The sequence below is a fragment of the Saccopteryx bilineata genome, chromosome 9, assembly GCF_036850765.1.
Source record: "Saccopteryx bilineata isolate mSacBil1 chromosome 9, mSacBil1_pri_phased_curated, whole genome shotgun sequence".
In the NCBI taxonomy this organism is placed as follows: domain Eukaryota; kingdom Metazoa; phylum Chordata; class Mammalia; order Chiroptera; family Emballonuridae; genus Saccopteryx; species Saccopteryx bilineata.
In genome coordinates this window covers 30,476,720-30,498,726 of record NC_089498.1, presented here as the reverse complement: position 1 = coordinate 30,498,726, position 22,007 = coordinate 30,476,720, and the positions used below count along the sequence as shown (strand labels likewise).

At 46.5% G+C, this 22,007-nt stretch overlaps 1 protein-coding gene across 1 annotated transcript in view; it reads left to right on the top strand.

Annotated features, from left to right (window-relative positions):
- Window positions 1–22,007, top strand: part of LOC136313593 (polycystin-1-like protein 2) — a 115,982-nt gene that overhangs the window by 21,843 nt on the left and 72,132 nt on the right. Inside the window, 13 exon segments of the mRNA XM_066244119.1 lie at window positions 3,610–3,788; window positions 3,791–3,838; window positions 5,181–5,352; window positions 5,354–5,583; window positions 7,938–8,013; window positions 10,846–10,897; window positions 13,435–13,458; window positions 13,460–13,556; window positions 15,452–15,520; window positions 15,523–15,631; window positions 17,559–17,679; window positions 18,360–18,504; window positions 19,705–19,881. Of these exon segments, the coding sequence (XP_066100216.1) occupies window positions 3,610–3,788; window positions 3,791–3,838; window positions 5,181–5,352; window positions 5,354–5,583; window positions 7,938–8,013; window positions 10,846–10,897; window positions 13,435–13,458; window positions 13,460–13,556; window positions 15,452–15,520; window positions 15,523–15,631; window positions 17,559–17,679; window positions 18,360–18,504; window positions 19,705–19,881 (1,499 nt within the window).

Below are 22,007 nucleotides of genomic sequence, written 5' to 3'. Positions count from 1 at the left end.
ATTCTCCTAGAGAATTTCCTTTATTCCTGAGAGTGTCATTAGTTTGCTTTAATTTCTGAAAGATAGTTTTGCTGGGTATAGACTTATATGTTAATAAGTATTTTCTTTCCACATTTTAAAGGTGTTATTCACTCTCTACTGTTCTCCATGGTTTCTGAGGAGAAATCTATAGTCATTCACATCACCATTTTCTCAATATGTAATGTGTAATTTTTTTATCAGGATGATTTCAAGATTTTTTTTTATCTTTGATTTTCAGCACTTTGATTATTTGTGTGTGCATATGCCTTTCTTTAAGTTTCTTCCCTTTTGAGGGTTCACAGAGCTTCTTGAATCTCTGTGTTTTGCCACATTTGGGAAGTTTCAATTATTTTTTCAAATATATATTTCTACACCAATGTCTTTCTTCTTGTTGGTGCTCTAATGACACAAATATTTTCCATTATGGTATTATTACAGATTTTTGATGCTCTGCTCATTTTTAAAAATTTAATACTTTTTCTATCTGTTCTTCAGACTGGATCATTTCTCTTGCTTTATCTTCAAGTTCACGAACTTCTCCCTCTGTCATCTCTATTCTGCTATTGTACTCATCAAGTGAATTTTTAAATTTCAGATATTGTGTTTTTCACTTCTAAAATTTCCATTTGGTTATTTTTTATAGTTTGTTTCTCTGCTGAGAATGTCTATCTTTTCATTCATTTGAACAGCATGGTCATTATAGAGTATGCTTAGAATAGCTGATTAAAAGCCTTTGTCTGATAATTCCTACATCTGAGTCATCTCAGAATTGATATCTATTAATTGTGTTTTCTCTTGAAATCTGATTTCATTTTCCTGATTCATTGTATATCAAGTACTTTCTGGGAAGTATGCTAAACATTTGAATAGTAGGCTTTGAGATTCTGGGTACTTTTAAAATTCTCTGGAAAATATTTATTTTGTTTTGTTTTAGTAGGCAACAAACCTGGTTAGGTTCAGATCACACATTCTGAGTTACCTTCTGAATGATGGTTCTCATGTTAGTTCAGTGTTCAAAGTTGTTTGGGTCTGTCTCACTCATATACCATTCAGGGTGCTGGTTTATGCTCTTGTTTAGTTCACAAAGCCTTTGCTATGTTTCTTTGAGTCTGTCCTCATGTGTAGTTTGTGGGTAAGCTCATGATTTATGCTGGGTCATACACAGAATTAAGGAATCCTCATCTCTGAATCTCTCCTTTTCAGAATTTCCCTCATAGTCTCCAGCTCCCACAGGTCCCTTTTCATGGTTCTTCTGGATAGATGATTTTTTTTTATTGGGTATTTAGATGTCTTCATCACCACGTAGTCAGTGTAGAGAAAAGCTTGATGCAGGGCCAGGAGATAAAAAAGAGAAAGAACATAAAACAAAAACAGGCCTGAACAGGTGGTGGCACAGTGGATAAAGCGTTGGACTGGATACGGAGGACCCAGGTTTGAAATCCCAAGGTTGCCAGCTTGAGCATGGGCTCATCTGGTTTGAGCAAGGCTCACCAGCTTGAGCCCAAGGTCATTGGCTTGAGCAAGAGGTCACTCTCTCTGCTGTTGCTCCCCCCCCCCCGTCAGTGCACATATGAGAGAGCAGTTGATGAACAACTAAGGTGCCACAACAAAGAATTGATGCTTCTCATCTCTCTCCCTTTCTGTCTGTCTTTCCCTATCTGTCCCTCTCTCTCTCTTCTGTCTCTGTCACACACACACAAAAAAACCAAAACCAAAACCAACAAACAAAAAAACCCCATGGTATTTCCTCTGTACACTCAAGCTCACTGACTAGATTCCTTTTCCTGGTTCTCTGGCTAAAGAGGAAGTTTTTCTTGGGGTTTTTTGTTTGTTTGTTTGTTTTTTTACACAGGGACAGAGAGAGAGTCAGAGAGAGGGACAGACAGACAAGAACGGAGAGAGATGAGAAGCATCAATCATCAGTTTTTTGTTGCGACACCTTAGTTGTTCATTGATTGCTTTCTCATATGTGCCTTGACCGTGGGCCTTCAGCAGACCCAGTAACCCCTTGCTCGAGCCAGTGACCTTGGGTCCAAGTTGGTGAGCTTTTTTTGCTCAAGCCAGATGAGCCCATGCTCAAGCTGGCAACCTTGGGGTCTTGAACCTTGGTCCTCCACATCGCAGTCTGACGCTCTATCCACTGCGCCACCGCCTGGTCAGGCTTTCTTGGGGTTTTTGTTTTATTCACTCACTGTGCAGTTCCATGACTCAGGCTACTCTGGGGACAAAGGCAGAGATAAAAAAAGATTTTATTTTTTTAAAAAGACAGCAGGAAACCCCCATCTTTATGGGTGATTCTTAAAGTTTTGACTTTTCTCCCCAATCTGCCTGCTGTCATTTTTTGTTTGTTTGTTTTTAACTTTACAGTCCTCGGGTAGTTAGTTTCTTTTTCAATTCTGTCCAGGTTTTTAGTTGTAATCAATGGAAGAAACAGGCTATAGTGGGTTTATTCCATCTTGGCTGGCACCAAGAATAAGGATACTGTTTTCTTTTTTAAATTTTTATTTATTGATTTAAAGAGAAAGGAAGGGAGAGAAACTGATTTGTTGTTTTACTTATTTATGCATTAGCTGGTTAATTCTTGTATGTGCCTTGACCAGGGATTGAACACACAATCTTGGCATATTGGGACGATGCTCTAACCAACTGAGCTAACTGGCCAGGGCCAGGGTACTGTTTTCTAAGCTATTTTACAAATATGTTCATGTGTCAATTATTTCTCAAACACTAATAACATGCTAGGCTCTGTGCTAGGTGCCAAGCATATAACAGAGAACTTAGAAGACACTGTGTTGACAGCCTAGGAGGGAAGAATAACAGTGAAGAGGCAAGGACACAAAAAATGAGTGTCACCTAGGAGAAGCTGCAAAACCACGGCTGTAAAGGAAACCTAAGGAAGGCTTGCTTCCCTGAGGAAGTTCTGTTTAAGCTGAGAACCAGAGGTGGAGCATGATTGTGAGCAAAGAGATAGGCAAGAGCCTTCCCAGCAAAGATCAGTGCATTCACAGACCTTGAGCTGAGCAAGGGGTGGCGTGCTCTAGGAACTGAAAAAAAGGTCTCAGTGAACATATAGTTGAAGAAGAGGAGAATAACAGGAGACGGGGAGGAGAGGTTATGTGCATCTTTGCAGATGACATTACAGGGATTTTTAATTAGACTCCTTGGGAAAATGAGAAGCAAAATAAACCCGTAATTCTGGTATTTTTGGAATCTGTTCCCGTTTCACAGATGGGGAAAATAAGGTTCAGAACGGTAGACTGGGGCATAGTATTTTACAGATAAAGCAAGAAGACCCAGAGAAGGAATTTGTGTGAGCCAGTGGGAATAAATGGTAGAAAATGGACTTGCAGCCAAATATCATCAGCTCCCTGGTTGGTCAGTGCTATTTCTTCCATTCTCACCTGCTCCAGGATGTCTCACTGTCACCTTTGTGAAGACCAAGAGCTTGGTTGTGTAGCATCTTTTTCTTCATCCGTTTATCTTTGCAGAGCAAAAAAGGTGTGAGGGCGGTGACTGCACTTGTGCATCCATGTGTGAGTGCATGTGTTGGCATGTTCCCAATGCTGGTAATGTTTCTCTTTCTGGCAGCTTGTCTAGTAACGTGATCCACCAGTTCACAACCCTTGGGGAATTCACTGTGTTTGCCGAGTGCACAACTAGTGAGTGGCATGTCATGGCTCAGAAGCAAGTGATAATTGGAGAAAAGATGGAGAGGCTCAGTGTGATTGGGTGCTCTGGCTTGTCCAAGTCAGGAGCCAGCCCTCTCTGCGGGTTGTCTTTGGAGACCCTATGTGGATTCAGGTGGAGCTTGATGGAGGTGAGTCTGCAGAAATGGTCAAGGTCAAGGCAACCTGATCTCTCTGAAATTTATTCATCCAACTCCCAGGTTTTAAAAGTACTAAGAGCAATCATTTATCAAGTTAACATTTTAACTATTCATTTATTTAGCACCTCATGTGTGCCAGGAACTGATCTAAGTGTTTTATATACACTAGTCCAGCCAGTATGTATTATTATTATCTCCATTTACAGATAAAGGAATGGAGGAAAGGTTCAGAGCCAGAGGTTCAAAGGTATAGGCTACTAAGCTAGTGAGAGCCCCCAGCCTTCTTTGCACACTCACAGTCCCATCTCAAGAACTGCACTTATAAGACACTCCTTATTGGGGGGATTCAAATAGGACTGGGCGTGTAACCAGTGGGGCCTGAGCCCGTCTCAGTGCATCCAGCGTTGACCAGCTTGGCATAATTATGTTGTCCCAAGTCAGGGCTGATATTCAGCTGCACATACTGCTACAGCCATATCAGTTGTTATGGCTGGTGTTCCTTCTCATTGGTCACAGTTTCTTTTCTGATTGGTCATAGAGACCGTTCTAATTGGTCATCATGTCCATTTTGATTACTCAAAATGTCCATTCTGACTGGCCATAGCAACATTTCTCATTGGTCACAGTGTCCATTCTGATTGGTCACAGCATCCATTCTGATTGGTCACAGTGTCCATTCTGATTTACCAGAACATCCATTCTAATTGGTTGGTACCCATGAAGTTTCAGCTGTTAAATATTTTAAATACAATCCCTTCCCCCAATTAAGACCCATTGTTGTCTTTGTCATCATCGTCATCATCATCACTCAAACAAGAAATACACTAGCTTAATTTCTATTGGAATTATTAGAAATAGAATGCTAATATTGGAAAGAATCCTAATTTGTTGGTGTGTATCATATTTTAAGATTCAACCACAATATTTATCATTCAGTTAGGACAACTAGAGACCTGTAAGGGCGCACCCTCATGATGTCAACAGGTTGAATTCTGTTGAGCAGAGTCTCAGGCAGTCAGCGGTGGAAGCTCCTGCTTGAAACAAGACTTGAGGCTAATTCTCATGCATGAACACCAGCCATACCCTTAAGAGATGTTCCCTTTTTATCCTTCCTCCCCACAAAAATATCTCTGTCAACTTATGACCCAATACTCAGAGATAGTTACTGTTAATATTTGGAGGCAGGGTATACTCTTGCTTATGTCTTTATAGTTATATCCATATTCATGTCTATATGCAGAATTTCACTTCAGGGCTTGAGTCTGAACTAGCTCTGTAAAATCAACTACATGGTTGTTACCAAACATGCTTAAATGTTTCTTACCCCACCTAGAAACAGAGGTGACTTACACTGTGTTGTCAGATAACACAACCCTGGCTGAGTCCATCACACAGAAGGGCCTGTTCCCCTGCAATCTGACCCTGGACAGAGCAGCCCAGCAATGGATGGGACCAGGGATGCACCACCTGGAGATCTGAGCCACCAGCAACACCCCCCTGTGTACCCTCCATAAATGTCACAGTCCACTTCATGGAGCCTCTGTCAGGGCTGCGGGCCTCCTGGGCTTCTCACCACTTGGAGCTTAGGCAGGACCTACTGGTCAACATCTCAGTGGCTCACGGCATCCTGGAAGAGCTGACCTTTGAGGTAGCAGGACTCACTACATCCTTCTTCCATGAGGAAGAGAGCCTTGGGTGGCCATCTGGGATTTATCATGTGGCAGTTCCTCTTGAAGGTACTTGGGGCTACCTTTCCAAACTTCCTCCTCTTCCCTTCCCAATTTAGAGACCAGGGTCCTTCCAGCCCGTTTTTAGTGTGTCCTAGACATAAACATGGTTAAGAGCATCTGACCTAAGTCACAAGATAAGGCAGAGACAGATATTATCTGCCCTCAACGGAGCTTATTGTCACAGGGGTTCTCCATTTTGGCGCTTCTGGCATTTTGTAGTGGATCACTCTTTGTTGTTGAAGCTCTCCTGAGCATTATAAGATATTTAGTAGCATGTCTGGCTTCCGGCCCTTAGATGCTAGTAATATCCATTTCTTAAGTCATGACAACCAAAAATGTCTCCAGACAGTGCCAACTGTCCCCTGGGGAGCAATCACCCTCATTGAAAACTACTGGAGGAGAGCAGGGATACTCGATTTCCTCCAGCATTTCTAGACAAGAGTGTGTTTGGGAAGCTGTAGCCCCTACCCTTGGGGGAAAGGTAAAAGCTGAAGAGTGGGAAGAGAAGAGAGAGGGACAAGATAGGAAGTGTCATGATTCTGCTGGAATAGAGATAGGACCGTGGACTGGCTGGGGGACAGACTGGCTGGCGCCAGCCAGGGCAGGAGACCACAGCATACATTTGCATTTAATCTGATGCGAACAGTCCTTGCGGCCAGTGTGGAGAGGTCAGCAAGCAGGGCTGTGATGAGGCTCTGGAGTCTCCAGCCCACCTAGGACCCAGCCCACACAATCCCCTGCCCTGGATCTCCGAGGTGGGTAAGAAAGAGGGTAATATTCCGTAGGTGTGGGGTTACCATGTCCTCAGCAAGGGATTTGGCGCAAGAGATAGCAGAAAGGACAATAGACTCAAGAAGAAAAACAATGGAACTTTGCCCGATACCAAAGGTCCAATTTGGAACAGGAAGAAGCCAGAATGAAATGAAATGACGATGGAAAAATATACATAATACAGAGGCTCTAATGCAGATACAGGTTAATTTTTGTCTTCTATAAAAGTGAATCAATAGGGGGTAACAGATAAAACTTTCAGCATACCCCATGACGTTATGGCTTACTCTTAGGCGATAAGCAGTCTCCTCCCCACAAGGGAAACAAATTTGGATGACTCCAGCAATGGAGGGGGTGAGGAGGAAGGCAAGGGAACCAGGTGGGACAGCAAGGCTCTCACTTGGTGGTGCTGGCCCCAGGCTGGCTGGCCTTGCTCTCAGAGCCCAGCAGACGTTTGCAACTGCCGCTGTAGGAGCTTCTCTGGGTTCTCAAGGCCCCCTGCTGGGTCCCTCTGCTACAGGGCTGGGGTGATGCCTCTCCTTCAGCTGGCCACATCCTCCCAGCTGCTGCTGCTTCTGGACCACCCACAGGGTCATTCTCTCTGTTCTCTGCATGCTCACTACCCTCTTCAGCACCCTCTCTCCCCAAGGGAAACATGTGGTCCATGGGAAATTCTGACCTATTCCTTGGCCTCCTGCCAGCCAATGTGTTACTTCCCAAAGGCAGGAATGCAGCCCTGAACACCCCCCTCCGCTCTCTCTAGCTCCACTCATCATAGATCAATCCTGCAGGAGCACGAGTAACGGACCTACCTGTCTGTGGTGGCTCCCAACATCAGGGGACACAGGTTCAGCTTTCCACAGGGTCCTCCGATAACCTTCTCTCTGGGCATGAGAAAAGAAGCTAGCATCTTCTCCATGAGGAAGGAGGAGTGGGGCATACAGGTATTAGTGCTCTCTCCAAATAAATCTTTAACCAGAAGAAAACAGCAGAAGTTTATTAACATATGCATCATGCATATGCATAGGAGCACTCAGAGATGAGTAACTCAGAGGGGTGGTTTGAACTTGGACTTATATTGCATCTTAACAAAAGAAACCAAATAAATCTTTAAAATCCTCTCTCCCCTCTCCACCCTCTCAATCCTTTCTAAAACTGTCATGTCTTCCCCTCTGCTAGAACTTTCTCTCTCATCTACCTAATGAGCACCACTCTTCCTTTGAACTTCTGCTCTAGCCCCCACCCTATCCAAGAAACCATTTCTCTGTCTGCTGAGGTTAAAGGGACCACCCACACCATGCCCACAATACCCCCATGCCGATTCCTACAGTGGTGGTTTGGCACAGTCCTGCATATTTATTAAACCATAAAGCCCTGAGTAAAAAGAACCATGTTTCATTCATTTCTGTGTCCCTAGTACCTTTGCACCATGCCTGAAATATATGACAGGGGTTCATTAAATGCTCAGAGGATGTAGGTTTTGGATGCTGCCAGCTGGGGACTGGAGAAGCCCAAGCAGGGAGAGTTGTCTCAGCATGAGTTAATCAGTGTATTATAACTCCCATAATTTTTCACCTTTTGCATTGCAGGCACCTTTCTGGTCACTGTGCTGGTGAGGAATGTCTTCTCAAACTTGAGTTTGGAAATCGGAAGCATCACTGTTTCAGGCAAGGGCTTTCTGCAAGGGGGTATAAAACCTGTGCCCAGGGCTCTAGGGTCTTGTACTTGCTTGGTATCTAGAGAGTAGCTCTTCAAAACGGGCTTTTGAATACTTATCCTGCTCTACAGACATGAAGAGTTCTCTGGTTACTCTAAAGAGGCAATGAGGTATGCAGTAAAACATTCAACCATTAATACAGAATTCCAAAACATCTGAGTTTGTATTAGTTATGATGCTTTAGGCTGCAAGTAGCAGAGAGCCCAACCAAAGTGGCTCCAAGTTCAAGGCTTTCTTGCAGGGTTGGTTCAGTAGCTCAGCATCAGCAGCGGGGACCCGGGATCAGTTTGTTGTTCTGCTCTACCATCCTCAGGAGTTTGCTCCATCCTTAGGCTTGCGCTTCTCATGTAATCATGACAGCTGCTATAGTTCCAGACATCATAATGTCAACCTAGCAGCAGCAGAAGCCCATCTCCTCCTCGGCCCTTCTTTTTATTAGTGAAAAATCTTTCCCGCTAGCCCCCAGCAATCTTCTCCTCAGATACCATTGGCCAGGGTGGGGTCACGTGCCCCAGCTGTGAGCGATGCTGGGAAGCAAGTATTTGTGGTTTCCGGCTCTGTGGGAGAAGGTGGATTCTGGCAACCATGAGGCAGGGATGGGTAATGTCTATGGGGTAGGCAGCCCACAGTAGCTGTCACAGAGCTTAAAGATCACCTTGAATGTGTTTGCCTGGACTCTCTGAGTAGCAAGGGTCAGAAAGGCAGTTCAAACTAGCTACGTTAAAAGGAAATTTTTATGAACTCAGAAAGTGAAAAGTCCAGGGTTTAGGCACAGCTGGATCCAGCCACTCAGTGTCTTCAGAAATCTGCCTCTATGTCTTGCTGCTATGTTGCCTCTTTCAGATTCCCTCTTCCCAAGCAGCACCAGGATGGCCTCAGGCTTTAGTCCTTAATCCCAAAGGACAAAGAGCACTGCTTGGCTGATGATAGTTCCAGCAGAAATCCTGAGACTGCCTTTCACTGGTCCAAGCTCAATTCCTATTCCCTTGTGGACCTGCAGATGAGGCCCAGGAGGTAGTGGTCCTCAGTTTGGGCAGACAAGGATCACATGGCTTCACCCAAACCAAGGACTGAGTGGCAGAGGGTTGGTTCCCCAAAGAAAATGTCACCTGTAGATGCTATTACCAAAAGAAGGGGGTATGGATGCCTGGACAGGGGAAAAGCCATCAGTTATCCATTCTACTGTCCACAGCCCTCCTTTTCCACATATGGAACTTGAGGCACAGAGAGGTTAATCAATTTTGCAACAGTCACTCAGCTAATTCATGGCAAAATCAGAGATAACAGCTATTTTTCTTGATCTCTTCATTCAAGTTTATTGGACCATCTTTCTATTTAAGGTTAAGAAAGTCCTCTGTGTCTGCCATCTTAATTTGCTTTGCATTATTTTACAGATCTTTTAAGCTATAGTTGTGTGAATGAGATTTGATTGGGAAGGAATTTTTCAAAGATCAGCAGTACCTAGATCTTAAAATATCCAAGTCACTAGAGTCAAGTGAATCACATTGAATGACTCTCAGTTCCTAACTTAATCATCACACTTTAATTAGGCATTAATTATATTCACATTTCAGTATCTTTAGAGCAAATTAATTGAGTGTACCTTTTGCATTTTTTAAACCTAACATACTAACATTCTTTCTTTTCTTTCTTCCTTTTCCAAGTGAGAGGAGGGGAGATAGACAGACTCCCACATGTGCCCTGTCCCAGATCTACTCGGCAACCCCTGTGTGGAGCAGATGCTCTGCCCATTTAGGGCCATGCTTGCAACCAAGCCATTTTCACACCTGAGAGAGAGGCTCTATGGAGCCATCCTTAGCACCCGGGGCCAATGCATTCCAATCAATCAAGCCATGGATGCAGAAGGGGAAGAGAGAGAGGGAGAAGAGGGAAGGGGAGAGGTGGAGAAGCAGATGGTCACTTCTCCTGTGTGCCCTGACTGGGAATCAAACCCAGGACATCCACACACCAGGCTGCTGCTCTATGACTGAACCAACTGGCCAGGATCTTAACACACCAACATTGTTTACAGATATATAGATCACAAAGCAAACATATAGCTAGCACAGCATTCAGGCCTCCCAGAGCCTTGAGAAATAGCGAATTGCTTTCAGCCTTCTTATGGAGAGGAAGCTAAGACTCAGAAAGAATACGTAACCTGCCCAGGTTCACACAGCCAGTGAGAGGCCAATGAAAGGATCTGGAAACACCCCGTGAGGTGCTGGGGCTGGCTCCTACTAGCTTGCCAGAGCTGGCTATGCCCATCTCTTCTCACTTACATTCCGTAAAGTCAGCTTGGTAGCTTTTGTGGAAGTACAGGGATGGGTAGAATAGGTTTACAGTTGTTCGTATGGAAAAAGTCATGCAGGTTATGATTATTACAACAGTTTCATTAACTCTGTTTTACATACTCATAACTGTAAACCTACTTTTGCCCACCCCTTACACCAAGGAAATTAGCAAACACTACGAGTCAGGGCTTCCCACCCCAACCTCCTCAAGTGGCACATGGCTGTATGTTTGACTCTAATCTTGTGCTTCATTTGTATCAGTAGCTGCATGCCTCTTTCTTTGCCACCAAAGAGGTGTCTTTAGCGCAGTGGAGAACATACTGGTTTTGCCTGTGACCATTTCCCTGTGACCTGAATGTTTGCTATGTTCCTCAAACTGTTTTTGGAAGGTGGGCAGATCCCCTGGGGCTCTTCAACATACCTCTGGCTCTATTCTTTGGCAACTTTATAAACACCACCGAAGTTTGACACCCACTCCCACTGTCTTCACGCTCCTTCCAGTCTCCAAGAACCATCTGGAACAAATGCTGAGGAAAAGAATGTGAATATTTTTAAAAAACAGTGAACCTCGCAAAAAGAAGATGTCCAAGCATTCTGTTTTGCTTTCTGGTTCTGGTTTTTCAGTGCTCCAGGAATCACTGGTATTTCTTCTGCTTGAGGAGAGACCCAGATGGACTGAAATTAAACCAAGCATGCTTTCCATTTATGTTATAAATCAACAGTAAGATGTCTAGAATATGTATATATCTTTTAGCTATCTCAGTAATTAAATAGCATACTTGTAAAAAAAAAATCAGCTGGTAAGAGAAAGCAATCACAAGGAAAATTTAAAAAATATTTCTAAACCTGACCAGGTGGTGGCACAGTGGATAGAGTGTCGGACTGAGATGTGGAAGGACCCAGGTTCGAGACCCCAGCTCTCCAGCTTGAGCGTGGGCTCATCTGGTTTGTGCAAAGCTCATCAGCTTGGACCCTAGGTCGCTGGCTCGAGCAAGGGGTTACTTGGTCTGCAGTAGCCCCACAGTCAAGACACATATGAGAAAGCAATCAATGAACAACTAAGGTGTCGCAACAAAAAACTGATGATTGGTGCTTCTCATCTCTCTGAGTTCCTGTCTATCTGTCCCTATCTATCCCTCTCTCTGACTCTCTCTCTGTCTCGGGGGGGGGGGGAATATATATATATATATAATATTTCTAAGTGATAATGACAATACAACCTACCCAAATCTGTGGGATGCAGCTAAGGCAGTGCTCAGAGGGAAATTTACTTCTCTTAATACTTATTTCAGAAAATAGGCCCAGGTTCTTTAGTTTTCATAGCAAGACTAAGTCTTCGATTCCTTGCTGTTGGCATTGCTTATGCATGCATTTATTCAATAACAAAGACTTTGTCCATCTACAATGTTCAAGGCTTGGTACTAGGGGCTGGGGATACAATGGGAGTAAAAAGATATATGGGTAATCCCTGCCTTCATGAACCTTACTGGGTGAGACTAACAAACAAATCAGCGTATAATTAGGAATTCTGATATGTCTAACTAGAAGTGATAGGGTATAATGACAGCAACTAACAGAGGATGGCCTAGCAAATGTGGTCAGACAAGGGCTCTTAAGAGGTGACATTTCATTGGGGACCTGAAGATAAGACAGGCTGCTGGAAAGTAGAACAGGAGCTTTCTGGGTGCAGAGATTAGGAGGCTCTGAGGCTAGTGTGGAGGAGAGGGGAGATGTAAGAGATTACAGAGAAATGGACAGAAGTCAGATAACATAGGGTCTAGGTTGCTAAGGCAAGAGGGTTTGGGTTTTATGATCAGGCCGTGGGCGACCACCTGCAGTTGAATTCTGCTGTAGCCTCGTGTTGTTCCAGGTCAAGCCCTCTGGGCATGGGCTGTTAAACAGGTATTACTGGAACTGGCTCCAGGAACACACTGTATGCTGATTGATCCCTCTTCCTAGAATCCACACCTCTCCATTTTCCCAGCTCACCACTCTTCCTCCTTCATAATTGCTCTCCTAGCCTCCGGGGAACTTGCTCTGATGCCAGCTGTCTGCTCTGTAGAAGTAACAGCTTGGCACCCTCCTCTGTGCCAGACACAAGGGGAAGCGCATCACTAGTTTTTCTCATTTGATCCACAGCAATCCCAGGAGTCAAGAGGCTAGCAAACCCTTGGAGGACCAGGAGCTCTGAGATGCTTAGATACTGGCCAGAGGTCCCAGAGCCAATGGTCCAGTCTGACATCTGGCTGGCCCCAAGACCCACATTCTTTTTTTTTTTTTTTTTTTTTTTTGTATTTTTCTGAAGCTGGAAACAGGGAGAGACAGTCAGACAGACTCCCGCATGCGCCCGACCGGGATCCACCCGGCACGCCCACCAGGGGCAATGCTCTGCCCATGAGGGGGTGATGTTCTGCCCCTCCGGGGCGTCGCTCTGCCGCGACCAGAGCCACTCTAGCGCCTGCGGCAGAGGCCAAGGAGCCATCCCCAGCGCCCGGGCCATCTTTGCTCCAATGGAGCCTTGGCTGCGGGAGGGGAAGAGAGAGACAGAGAGGAAGGAGGGGGGGTGTGGAGAAGCAAATGGGCACTTCTCCTATGTGCCCTGGCCGGGAATCGAACCCGGGTCCCCCGCACGCCAGGCCAACGCTCTACCGCTGAGCCAACCGGCCAGGGCCAAGACCCACATTCTTAACGTACTGCCCCCTCTCTCCTAATTCTCAGTCTCCTGGGCCCCCTCTCTGTAGCAGTTAGCACTGTTTTAATTGTTGGTTTTCTTGTCTGTCCTCCCTACTAAATATAAGGACAGAGGCCAGGTCTCTATTACTGTTTTTCTAGGCATCTAGCATGGGCTTGGCCTGGAGCAGGCTTTGATAATGCAGTTGAACACATGGTGGAGGACCCTTAGCGCTGAGTTAACGTTCCAACTAAAATTGCTTACCCAGTGATCCGTCCAAACGGGAACCAGGCAGATCAGACATGGTCTGTCTCCATCCCACACCTCGGCCCAGATTGCTTTGAGGTGAAGGATGGGGTGCCGATTGTGGAGAGGTATTTTATAAACCAGCTGCTTTTTTTCTGCAGAGAGATAAAGGAGATGTGGAGGTAGGTATACGTGGAACCTGGTTGGTACGTGGATCCCTTCACGACAGTGACTCTGGGCTGGCCGGATAGTGACAAGGACTTACGCTTCCAGTGGTCATGTGGTAGGTGGCCTTAGAGCTCCGGAACTGTTCGCTCTTACCACAAAGTGACGCATAGGGATAGTGGTTCCCTTTGCTATTCCTGACCTTCATACCGGCATACTCATGCCTGACATTTTGTGCCCTTCGTTTACACCAGAGATTGCAAATTCTGATGGATATGGGCAGTGGCCATGGCAACCACAGTGGGGGTGGCCTGGAGGCAGGCAACAAGGCGATGTATCATCTGTAGAGAACTTAGAAACTATAACTACCCTGAAAGTTGTCTGCTTTTGTAGTATCACTGCGAGCAATGTCGGTGATAAACACACTCCTTCCCCCTTCAGAGGATGCCCTCTTTCCCCTCCGTGCCCTTGTTATGCACTGGGAAGAGCCTAGAAGGAGAAAGGGATAAGGCATTTTCTGACAAATCAAAATTGTAGCAATGGTGCTCATTGTTAAGAAATGGTCGTCCTCCTTTTCATAAGGGAATAAATAGCCTGGCTATATAGAAAGAAAATGAATGTCATTCATACTGTGTGCATTGCTTCTCCTATCCCCTTATTTTATTGAACAATATATCCTGTATATTTTTTTGTATTTTTCTGAAGCTGGAAACGGGGAGAGACAGTCAGACAGACTCCCGCATGTGCCCGACCGGGATCCACCCGGCACGCCCACCAGGGGCGATGCTCTGCCCACCAGGGGGTGATGCTCTGCCCCTCCGGGGCGTTGCTCTGCCGCGACCAGAGCCACACTAGTACCTGGGACAGAGGCCAAGGAGCCATTTCCAGCGCCCGGGCCATCTTTGCTCCAATGGAGCCTTGGCTGTGGGAGGGGAAGAGAGAGACAGAGAGGAAGGGGGGGGTGAAGAAGCAAATGGGTGCCTCTCCTATGTGCCCTGGCCGGGAATCAAACCCGGGTCCCCCGCACGCCAGGCCGATGCTCTACCACTGAGCCAACTGGCCAGGGCCTATCCTGTATATTTTAATGTCATGGTATCTTTTCCTCCATCTTCATATTCATAGTAACTACACAATACACTGTCAAGTGGATGCATGGTCACTTATTTACCCTTGCCCTCTTTTTTGGATATTTTGGTCATTTCAAATTATTTTGCTTTATGTTCTGTGATGAACATCTTTATAGTTCAATCTTTATTTGCAGCTGTGGTTACTTTCATAAATAAATTTCTAGAAATGGAATAACTGGGTCAAAGTCACATAAAATTTAAAGGCTTCTGATATCAATTGCTAAGGGGTCAGAACATTCTTCGGAATATTAGTTATTGCTATCTGAATTAATAAAGGATACAAATACAGAGTTTAGGTGACTGAGCTTATGACCTGACCCCTGGACATGTCCTGGGACTGACTATTATACTGGGGGCAGTGGATAAATCTCAATCAGCAGAGTTGGACGGCAAAGGGTATAGAGACTTAATGAGCTGGTTTCATAAAGCAGATGACATCGCAGCCTCCCAGATGGAGAGACAGCTCTCCGGGTACCCAATGCACCCTGCAGGAACATGCACCTGTGGACAATCACTTGAATGTGGAGTGAGAATGACACCAGTGACAAGAAGCAGCCCTGACATTCTCCCGGGCAGGCACTTCTCCTGTGGTATTGTCTGCCTGCTCACTGGTGCAAGGCACTGGTGCAAAACAAGCCGACACATCCTGCAGCTTTGCTCAGGGTCTGGGTGAAACGCGGGTCATTCTCCCATAGGTCCTTCTGCAGTACCATTCCTGCAACCTGCAAGAGAAATTGGTGGGGGTTTTTTTTTAATCAAAATCTCTATTTGAAGCCGATTTTCTTACCCATAGCCCTTTTCTTTTAAAAACCCCAAGCCAGAAGGTAGTCACATGTATAAAGTTCAGAGTTCCTAGATGGGTCGTATTGGCCTGTCTCTTTCTCAGGCCCTTGCTGGGCTCAGTGGAATGACTGTGTTGAGAGGCATCTGCTCCTCACAGACCAGAGGGGGCTGGTGGTTCTGCCGTCACCCTGTGCCTGGCCATCTGGAGAGGCTAGGAGCTGGAGAACCAGGAGGAACAGTGCCTCTATGTGTCTGCTCTCCCAGAACTCAGGCCTCGAGTCGGGTAGGACCGACAGAAAAACTTCTGCAATGTTGCCATTCATTCATCATTCACGCTACATTTACTGAGAACCAGCTCAGTCTGGCACTGACTTAGAGGTAGGGCTTACAGTGGGGGATCAAAACCAGACCTACTCCAGTTCTCATAGGAGTTATTGCCTAGTGGTCAGCAGTGATTCGCAAATCAAAGCAGAGAGCACACTCCTATGACGACTTCCCCACTCAGGGTCAGGGAAGGCTTCCCTCGGCAGAGATGTAAAGAGGGAAGAGAAATTAAGTTGGCCAGGGGAAAAGGGATGGGAAGGAAACAGAGTGGCAAAGGAGGAAGCACAGAATCACCTGGAAGTGACAGGGGTTGGTGTCGCTGGAGCCTGTCAGAAAAGAGAGGGGCCAGAAGAAATTGAATACAGAGCCTTGCAGGTCATGCCAAAGACATGATTTTGGTCTTTATCCTAAAAGTTCAGGAAAGCCATCCAAGAGTGTGAGCAGGCTTGGGGTATGAGGTTTAAGCATCTTGGTAGCAGGGTGGAGCACAGGCTGGAGGTTAAGAAAGGACTCAGGGAGATTGCGTAGGCTCCCGCAGGAATCAAGGTGAGAGCTCAAGGTAGTTTGGTCTCTCAGTCAGGTCCATGCAGGAAGCCAATGGCTCACTCAGACTAAGAATTGATGAGAGCTGGATAAAGGGTCTATCTGCGGATGTGGGCAAAGATAGGGAACAACCCAGGGTTGACAATGTAGAACCATGGGAAAGCCATCATCCCTCTTAGGAATGCAGAGGTAAGGGGGTGGGGGATGGCATTAATAGAAAGCTCTAGGATCTGCAGCTTGGGAGAGGTACCCCTCCAACAGGAGCCATGGTCTTGGCTAGAGGAACACAGCCTCTGCCAAATGCAGCCCGTTAGGAAAGGAGCAGAGGAAGCTGGAAATAAATACCTCAGCCCACTCCTCTCACCCCTAATCCCCAGCCAATGCGTCACATTGGCTCGGCCCAATCACAGGCCAGAGGGTACAGGAGATTGGGTGATGCAGTCTGTAGAAATCAGTCCCTAGTGCACAGAGCCACGAAGCACTGATGGAGAGTGGGCTACAGGGTAAATGGAGAACGTCTGGCACATCTGTGCTAGGGTAAACATGAATGAAGGCAGGAGTAGGGAGATTCAAGAGCTGTTATCAAGTTAAAACCCAAAGGAGCTGAGAATGGGTCAAACGTAAAGCAAGTAAGTGCCAAAGAGATCTCCCATGGATTGGTTCAAGGGAGGGGGTATTACAGAGAAGGCACAGGATTCAGATCAAGACATGTTGTTGCATGTTCCACCCCCCTACTTAGGACTGTGGCACTGAAACAAATCATATAAGCTGCCTGAGCCTGGTTTGCTTGTCTGTGATATGAGGATTCTAATATGTCACTCATAGACTTGTGGTAAGCATTGGCTTAGCTAATAACTATGGGAATCATGTATAAACTGTGGTCATGCATGCTATAAAATCACCGCATTTATTATAGTTAAGAACTAGGAAGAATCACAGAAATTGCCTGCTCTACTCCCCTCACAACATCACTGAGGCTCAAGAGAGTTTAAATGACTCATGCAAGTGGCCATTCATAAGTGGCAGGGGGCCATTCATAAGTGGCAGGTACAGAATTTGAGCCCATGGTCTGTCTCAGCCTTATGCACTTTCCATATCATTACCCTGTGCAATGAATGAAATGGGAATTTAGTCAGGCACGAATCACTCCATCTTTGTGGCCAAAGCTATTTTCCAGTCTTGACTGGGGTGGGGTTGCTTTTTTTTTTTTCAACCTTTCACTTGAAAAAGGCCCTGTCTCACCTTCTCAAAGGATTTAAGAAGAACTGGACAAAAGGCCAGGCAGGTAGGTGGCCACAGCACCTGAGTGAGCTTCCTCGCTCTGTTCTCCATCTCCCTTTCAGCTGTGAGAAGAACTGTGGGCCAGTGAACTCCAGTGCAGATATTACACTCAGGGTCACCATGGGGGACGACTCCCCAGAGGCCATGTTCAGTTGGTATTTAGATGATACCCCACTAGAGAAGGTGAGGACACTGGCAACCCTCAAAAATGAAAAAGTCTTCCCACTTTGGCTTCTCATGTGCCTAGGACTGGGCTGGGGGTGGGTCAGCTCCACACAGAGCCTGTGGAGAGGGAGTCAGGGGGTGGGAGTACATCCCCCAGAGGTAAACCAGGGCATTGGGCAGAGAAAGAATGAATGTCTGAGAGCAAGAACAATGGAGAAATGCCACAGCAGATGCTGTTGGTGCCCCAGCCCAGCCTGCTGTGAAGAGGCCCCTGGCCCAAAACTATGAGGTCTAACAATCCGGCCCCTCTGCCTCTGAGTGAGGTATTTTCTGTGGTGCAGCTTATGTGCTCCAGGGCTCCCCCTGGGATCAGGCTGAGGCTGGACACCTCCTGAGACCATTTCTTTGCCTAGTTTCATTTTCCACCCTATTCTGCTTCCCTCCCTCCCCTACTGGCTTTCCCTAAGAGCCCTCCCTCAATAAATGACCTGCACATGATTCCTCATCTCAGGCTCTGCTGTTAGGAAACCTGACCTAGGATAGTACCTTAACCAGGCTGGAGACAGGATATGTGGACTGTTTCTGCCACTCTTCCATCACAGACAAACTGAAAGGCCCCCAGGGGTCAGAAACCACTGCCCTGCTGAGGCCCAGGGGCTTGAGCATATACTGGGGCTCTGGGATGTGCTCTCTTTCAGACCTGGTCCCTCCCAGCAGCCTGCAGGCTCCGAGGATTTTGGCCAAGTTCTTTAATCCTTCTTCAGAGCAACACTTCAACACTGCTGCTGAACAGCTCCCCCCTGCAGACCTGGGGCCAGGCCACCTTCCGAATCAGAGTCACAGGTGTGAAGGCCTCAGTTCAGCCTCATGTCATGGATTCGGTGTGTTGCAATAAATGAGTCAAGACAAACCTAGAAGCCCCAAAATATGGAACATCAGTGTAGGGTGGGGGCCACACACAGGCTCTGGTGTGAATCCCACCAGTACTGCTTTCTAGCTAGGAGACTTTAAGCAAGGGAATTAACCTCTCTGTTCCTCGGTTTCCACATGTACACTGTGAGTACTAAAAACACCTACCTACCTGCCTCAAACAGTATTATGCAGGGCTGGGGGGGGGGGGGTGTGAGCCAATAAAAGTAGTGCAAGCAGATCACTCAGGGGCCGTGCAGCCTGAATGTCCTGCCTCGATGATTCTGCACTTTTGACTCAAAACAGGCCCAGAGCGCAGGGAAATGTAGATTCTCAAAAAGATAAATAATGAGGGTGAGAATTCTTTTTCAGATGCATTCCTTTGACCTAGTATTTCTCAAAGTGGCTCATAAACCAGCCACACTGGGATAACCTAGGGTACTAATTTCAAATGCACACTCCTGGGATTGCCCCAAACCTTCTGAATTAAGTCTAGGCCAAGGAATGAGTTGTAATCGATTAAGAGTCTCTTTCTGCCCAGCTCTTCCAGGTACATACTGTCTTTGAAAACCCAGGTGATTATACCGGATGGTGTGGGAGGTTGGTGCAGGTCACCTGGGGTGGGGGAGGGCTATTCGCAGTGCTGTGGGGGCCTGGAAGGAGCACCGTTTCAGGTAGGATCAGTCTGTTTCCAGATCCTGGCTGTGGCCCCACCTGGCTCAGTGAGTTTGAGCAAGTCATTTTTCCCAATATACTTCCTCCTCACCAAAGTTCTGAGAGGAAGCTATTCCCATTGGCCCCACTTTATACATGAAGAACTGATGCTAAAAAGCTTAGGTCTAAGGTCAAATGGCCGGTAAATGGCAGAACTGGGATTCAAGGTCAAGTTTGTCTGAATCTGTTCTTCCATTTCTGCCCAATTCTCAAGGTGAGATTCGGGAGGCCCTGCATCAGGGTAGTGAGGCCTGCAGATTTCTGGGCCCACCCCGGAATCTCCAGAGAGGTCTGCGGCTCAGGGTCCAGAGAAAGGCCTGGGAATCTGCATGCTCAGCAAGTTCCCCATGTGATCCCAAAGCCTGGTGAAATCTGTGTGACCCACACAGCCCCTCAGCACCCTCTGTCTTCACTCCCCAGCAGTGACTGGGCAGGCCTATGGGGAGGACACCTATGTGATCACCTCTCTGCCTCTCCTGGAGGTGCCCACCTGCACCGCTGCCCCAGAGGAGGGCACCGTCCTAACAAGCTTTGCCATCTTCTGCAATGCCTCTGCTGCTCTGGACCCCCTGGAGTACTGCTTCTGTCTGGAATCAGGTACCGGCCCAGGGCTAGGCGCTCCCTGTAGGTCCAGGGCTCCTCCTTTCCCAGAACAGGGCCTGTCTCTCTCTGGAAGCTGCAGAGAATCTGTTCCATGTTGGAGAAAGGTTTGCAAGATGAAGATTTCCCTAAATGTTAACCCCCCACCCACAGGCACACTGACCCAGCCACATATCTCAGAGAGATCACAGCAGGTCCCATCAGCATCTCCTCCACAACAAGTGAAGCCTCAATGACCTCTGTCCTGGTGAGAGGGAGGTGGAGAAAGAGAAATGGACGAGTACACACAGAAGCATGACCGTGTGGGGCCACTACTAGGACGCCATCCTTCAGCACCCACTCAAAGTAGCCACGACCCCTTGGAGGTCTGGAGCTATTCAGGACCGAGATGGGTCTGGTTCACAGAATTGTCAACAATTTTGTTGATCTTATAGCAGAGAATAGGCAATATCACAGCTCGCGCTGAACTGAAAGGAGACATTTTTGCAAAGGTTTACAGGGATGAAACATGCAGACCCCATCCTCATTGCACAACACCTTGCACAGCGTCCTGTCACCACATCCCACACCCCACCCAGGACAGCAGTACAGCATCAGCAGGAGAGGTGGGGTGAGCAGCCCACACTGCACCTGTTCTCCCAATTTGGGGATGCCTGAACCATGGAGGGCTCGTGTGCGTCCTTGTCTCCTTCCAATAGGTTTGGTATTTTGTGATCCTCACATGAGCTCTGAAAATGTTCTCGCTAGACTGAAACTTTCCTCCAAACCTAGGCACTAGGAGTGTTGCTGGGTGCTCTCCAGTACTCAGCATTGAACACTATAAAGACATAACTTGAATGCCTTGACTAGGAAAATGTGGACATAAGTTATCCTGAGGCCCACGAGAGTGTGGTTTTCATGGGGTGTCCCATCAAATAGCTGTGGAACGCAGGGCTGTGAAGCGGGCGGTGACTGGTTCTCAGTCTGCAGGGAAACAATTCAAGGAAGTAGATTTCATTCCAAACCTCTGTGCCTCTAACTGGAGAGGCTAAGCTAACTGCTCCAATTCTGACTGGTTATTCCTCTGTAGTACCTCCCTGCCTCACACAGGTGAGCAAGGGGACAGGGAAGTGCGACCATATTAAAATGAGTTGTCAATTCAGTAACTTCATGAGTATCTGTACAATTGAATAGTGATCCCAATGACAGGTGGGTCCCCTTTAAGAATACAAAGGTTATTCATTTATTCATTCATTCATTCATTCATTCATTCATTTTTATACTCAATACGTGTTGAATGTCAGGCTCTGTTTTAGGTGCTAGATATATAGCGTTGTACAAACTAGAAGAAGCTCCTGACCTCAATGCGTTTACAGTTAGTGGTGGAAACAGCCGGTGAACACTGACGTCTGACAGGGGGTGCTGTTTTAGGGAGAGCAGCCAGGGAAGGCCTTGTACAGGAAGTGACATTTGAGTGAGCTTGGATGTGTTTTGAGCTAATTATTAAGACCTCTTTCTCCTCCTCCTCTTCTTTTTATAGTCTTGTTTACAATGGTTTTTGTTTTTTAATTTTTATTTATTGAATTTAGTGAGAGAGGAAGGGAGGGAAAGAGAGAGACAGGACCATTGATCTTTTCTTGTACGTTCCTGTCTGGGGAATCAAACCCACAACCTCCCCACTTTGGGACAATGTTTTAACCAACTGAACTATTGGGCCAGGGCTACAATCCTTTTTTGTAAAATTAATTTGTAAAAGAATTTTATAAAAGAGAGAGAGAAAGAAAGAGAGAGCGAGAAAGAGAGAAAAATCAATTTGTTGTTCCATCCATTTATCCATGCATTCATTAGTTGATTCTTATATGTGCCCTGACTGGAGATTGAACCCACAACATTGGCATATCAGGTGGTTTACAATCTTGAATTTAAAAAACTAAACTTGCAGCCCTGGCTGGTTGGCTCAGTGGTAAAGTGTCAGCCTAGTGTGCAGGAGTCCCGGGTTCGATTCCCGGCCAGGGCACACAGGAGAAGCGCCCATCTGCTTCTCCACCCCTCCCCCTCTCCTTCCTCTCTGTCTCTCTCTTCCCCTCCTGCAGCCAGGGCTCCACTGGAGCAAGGATGGCCCAGGCGCTGGGGATGGCTCTGTG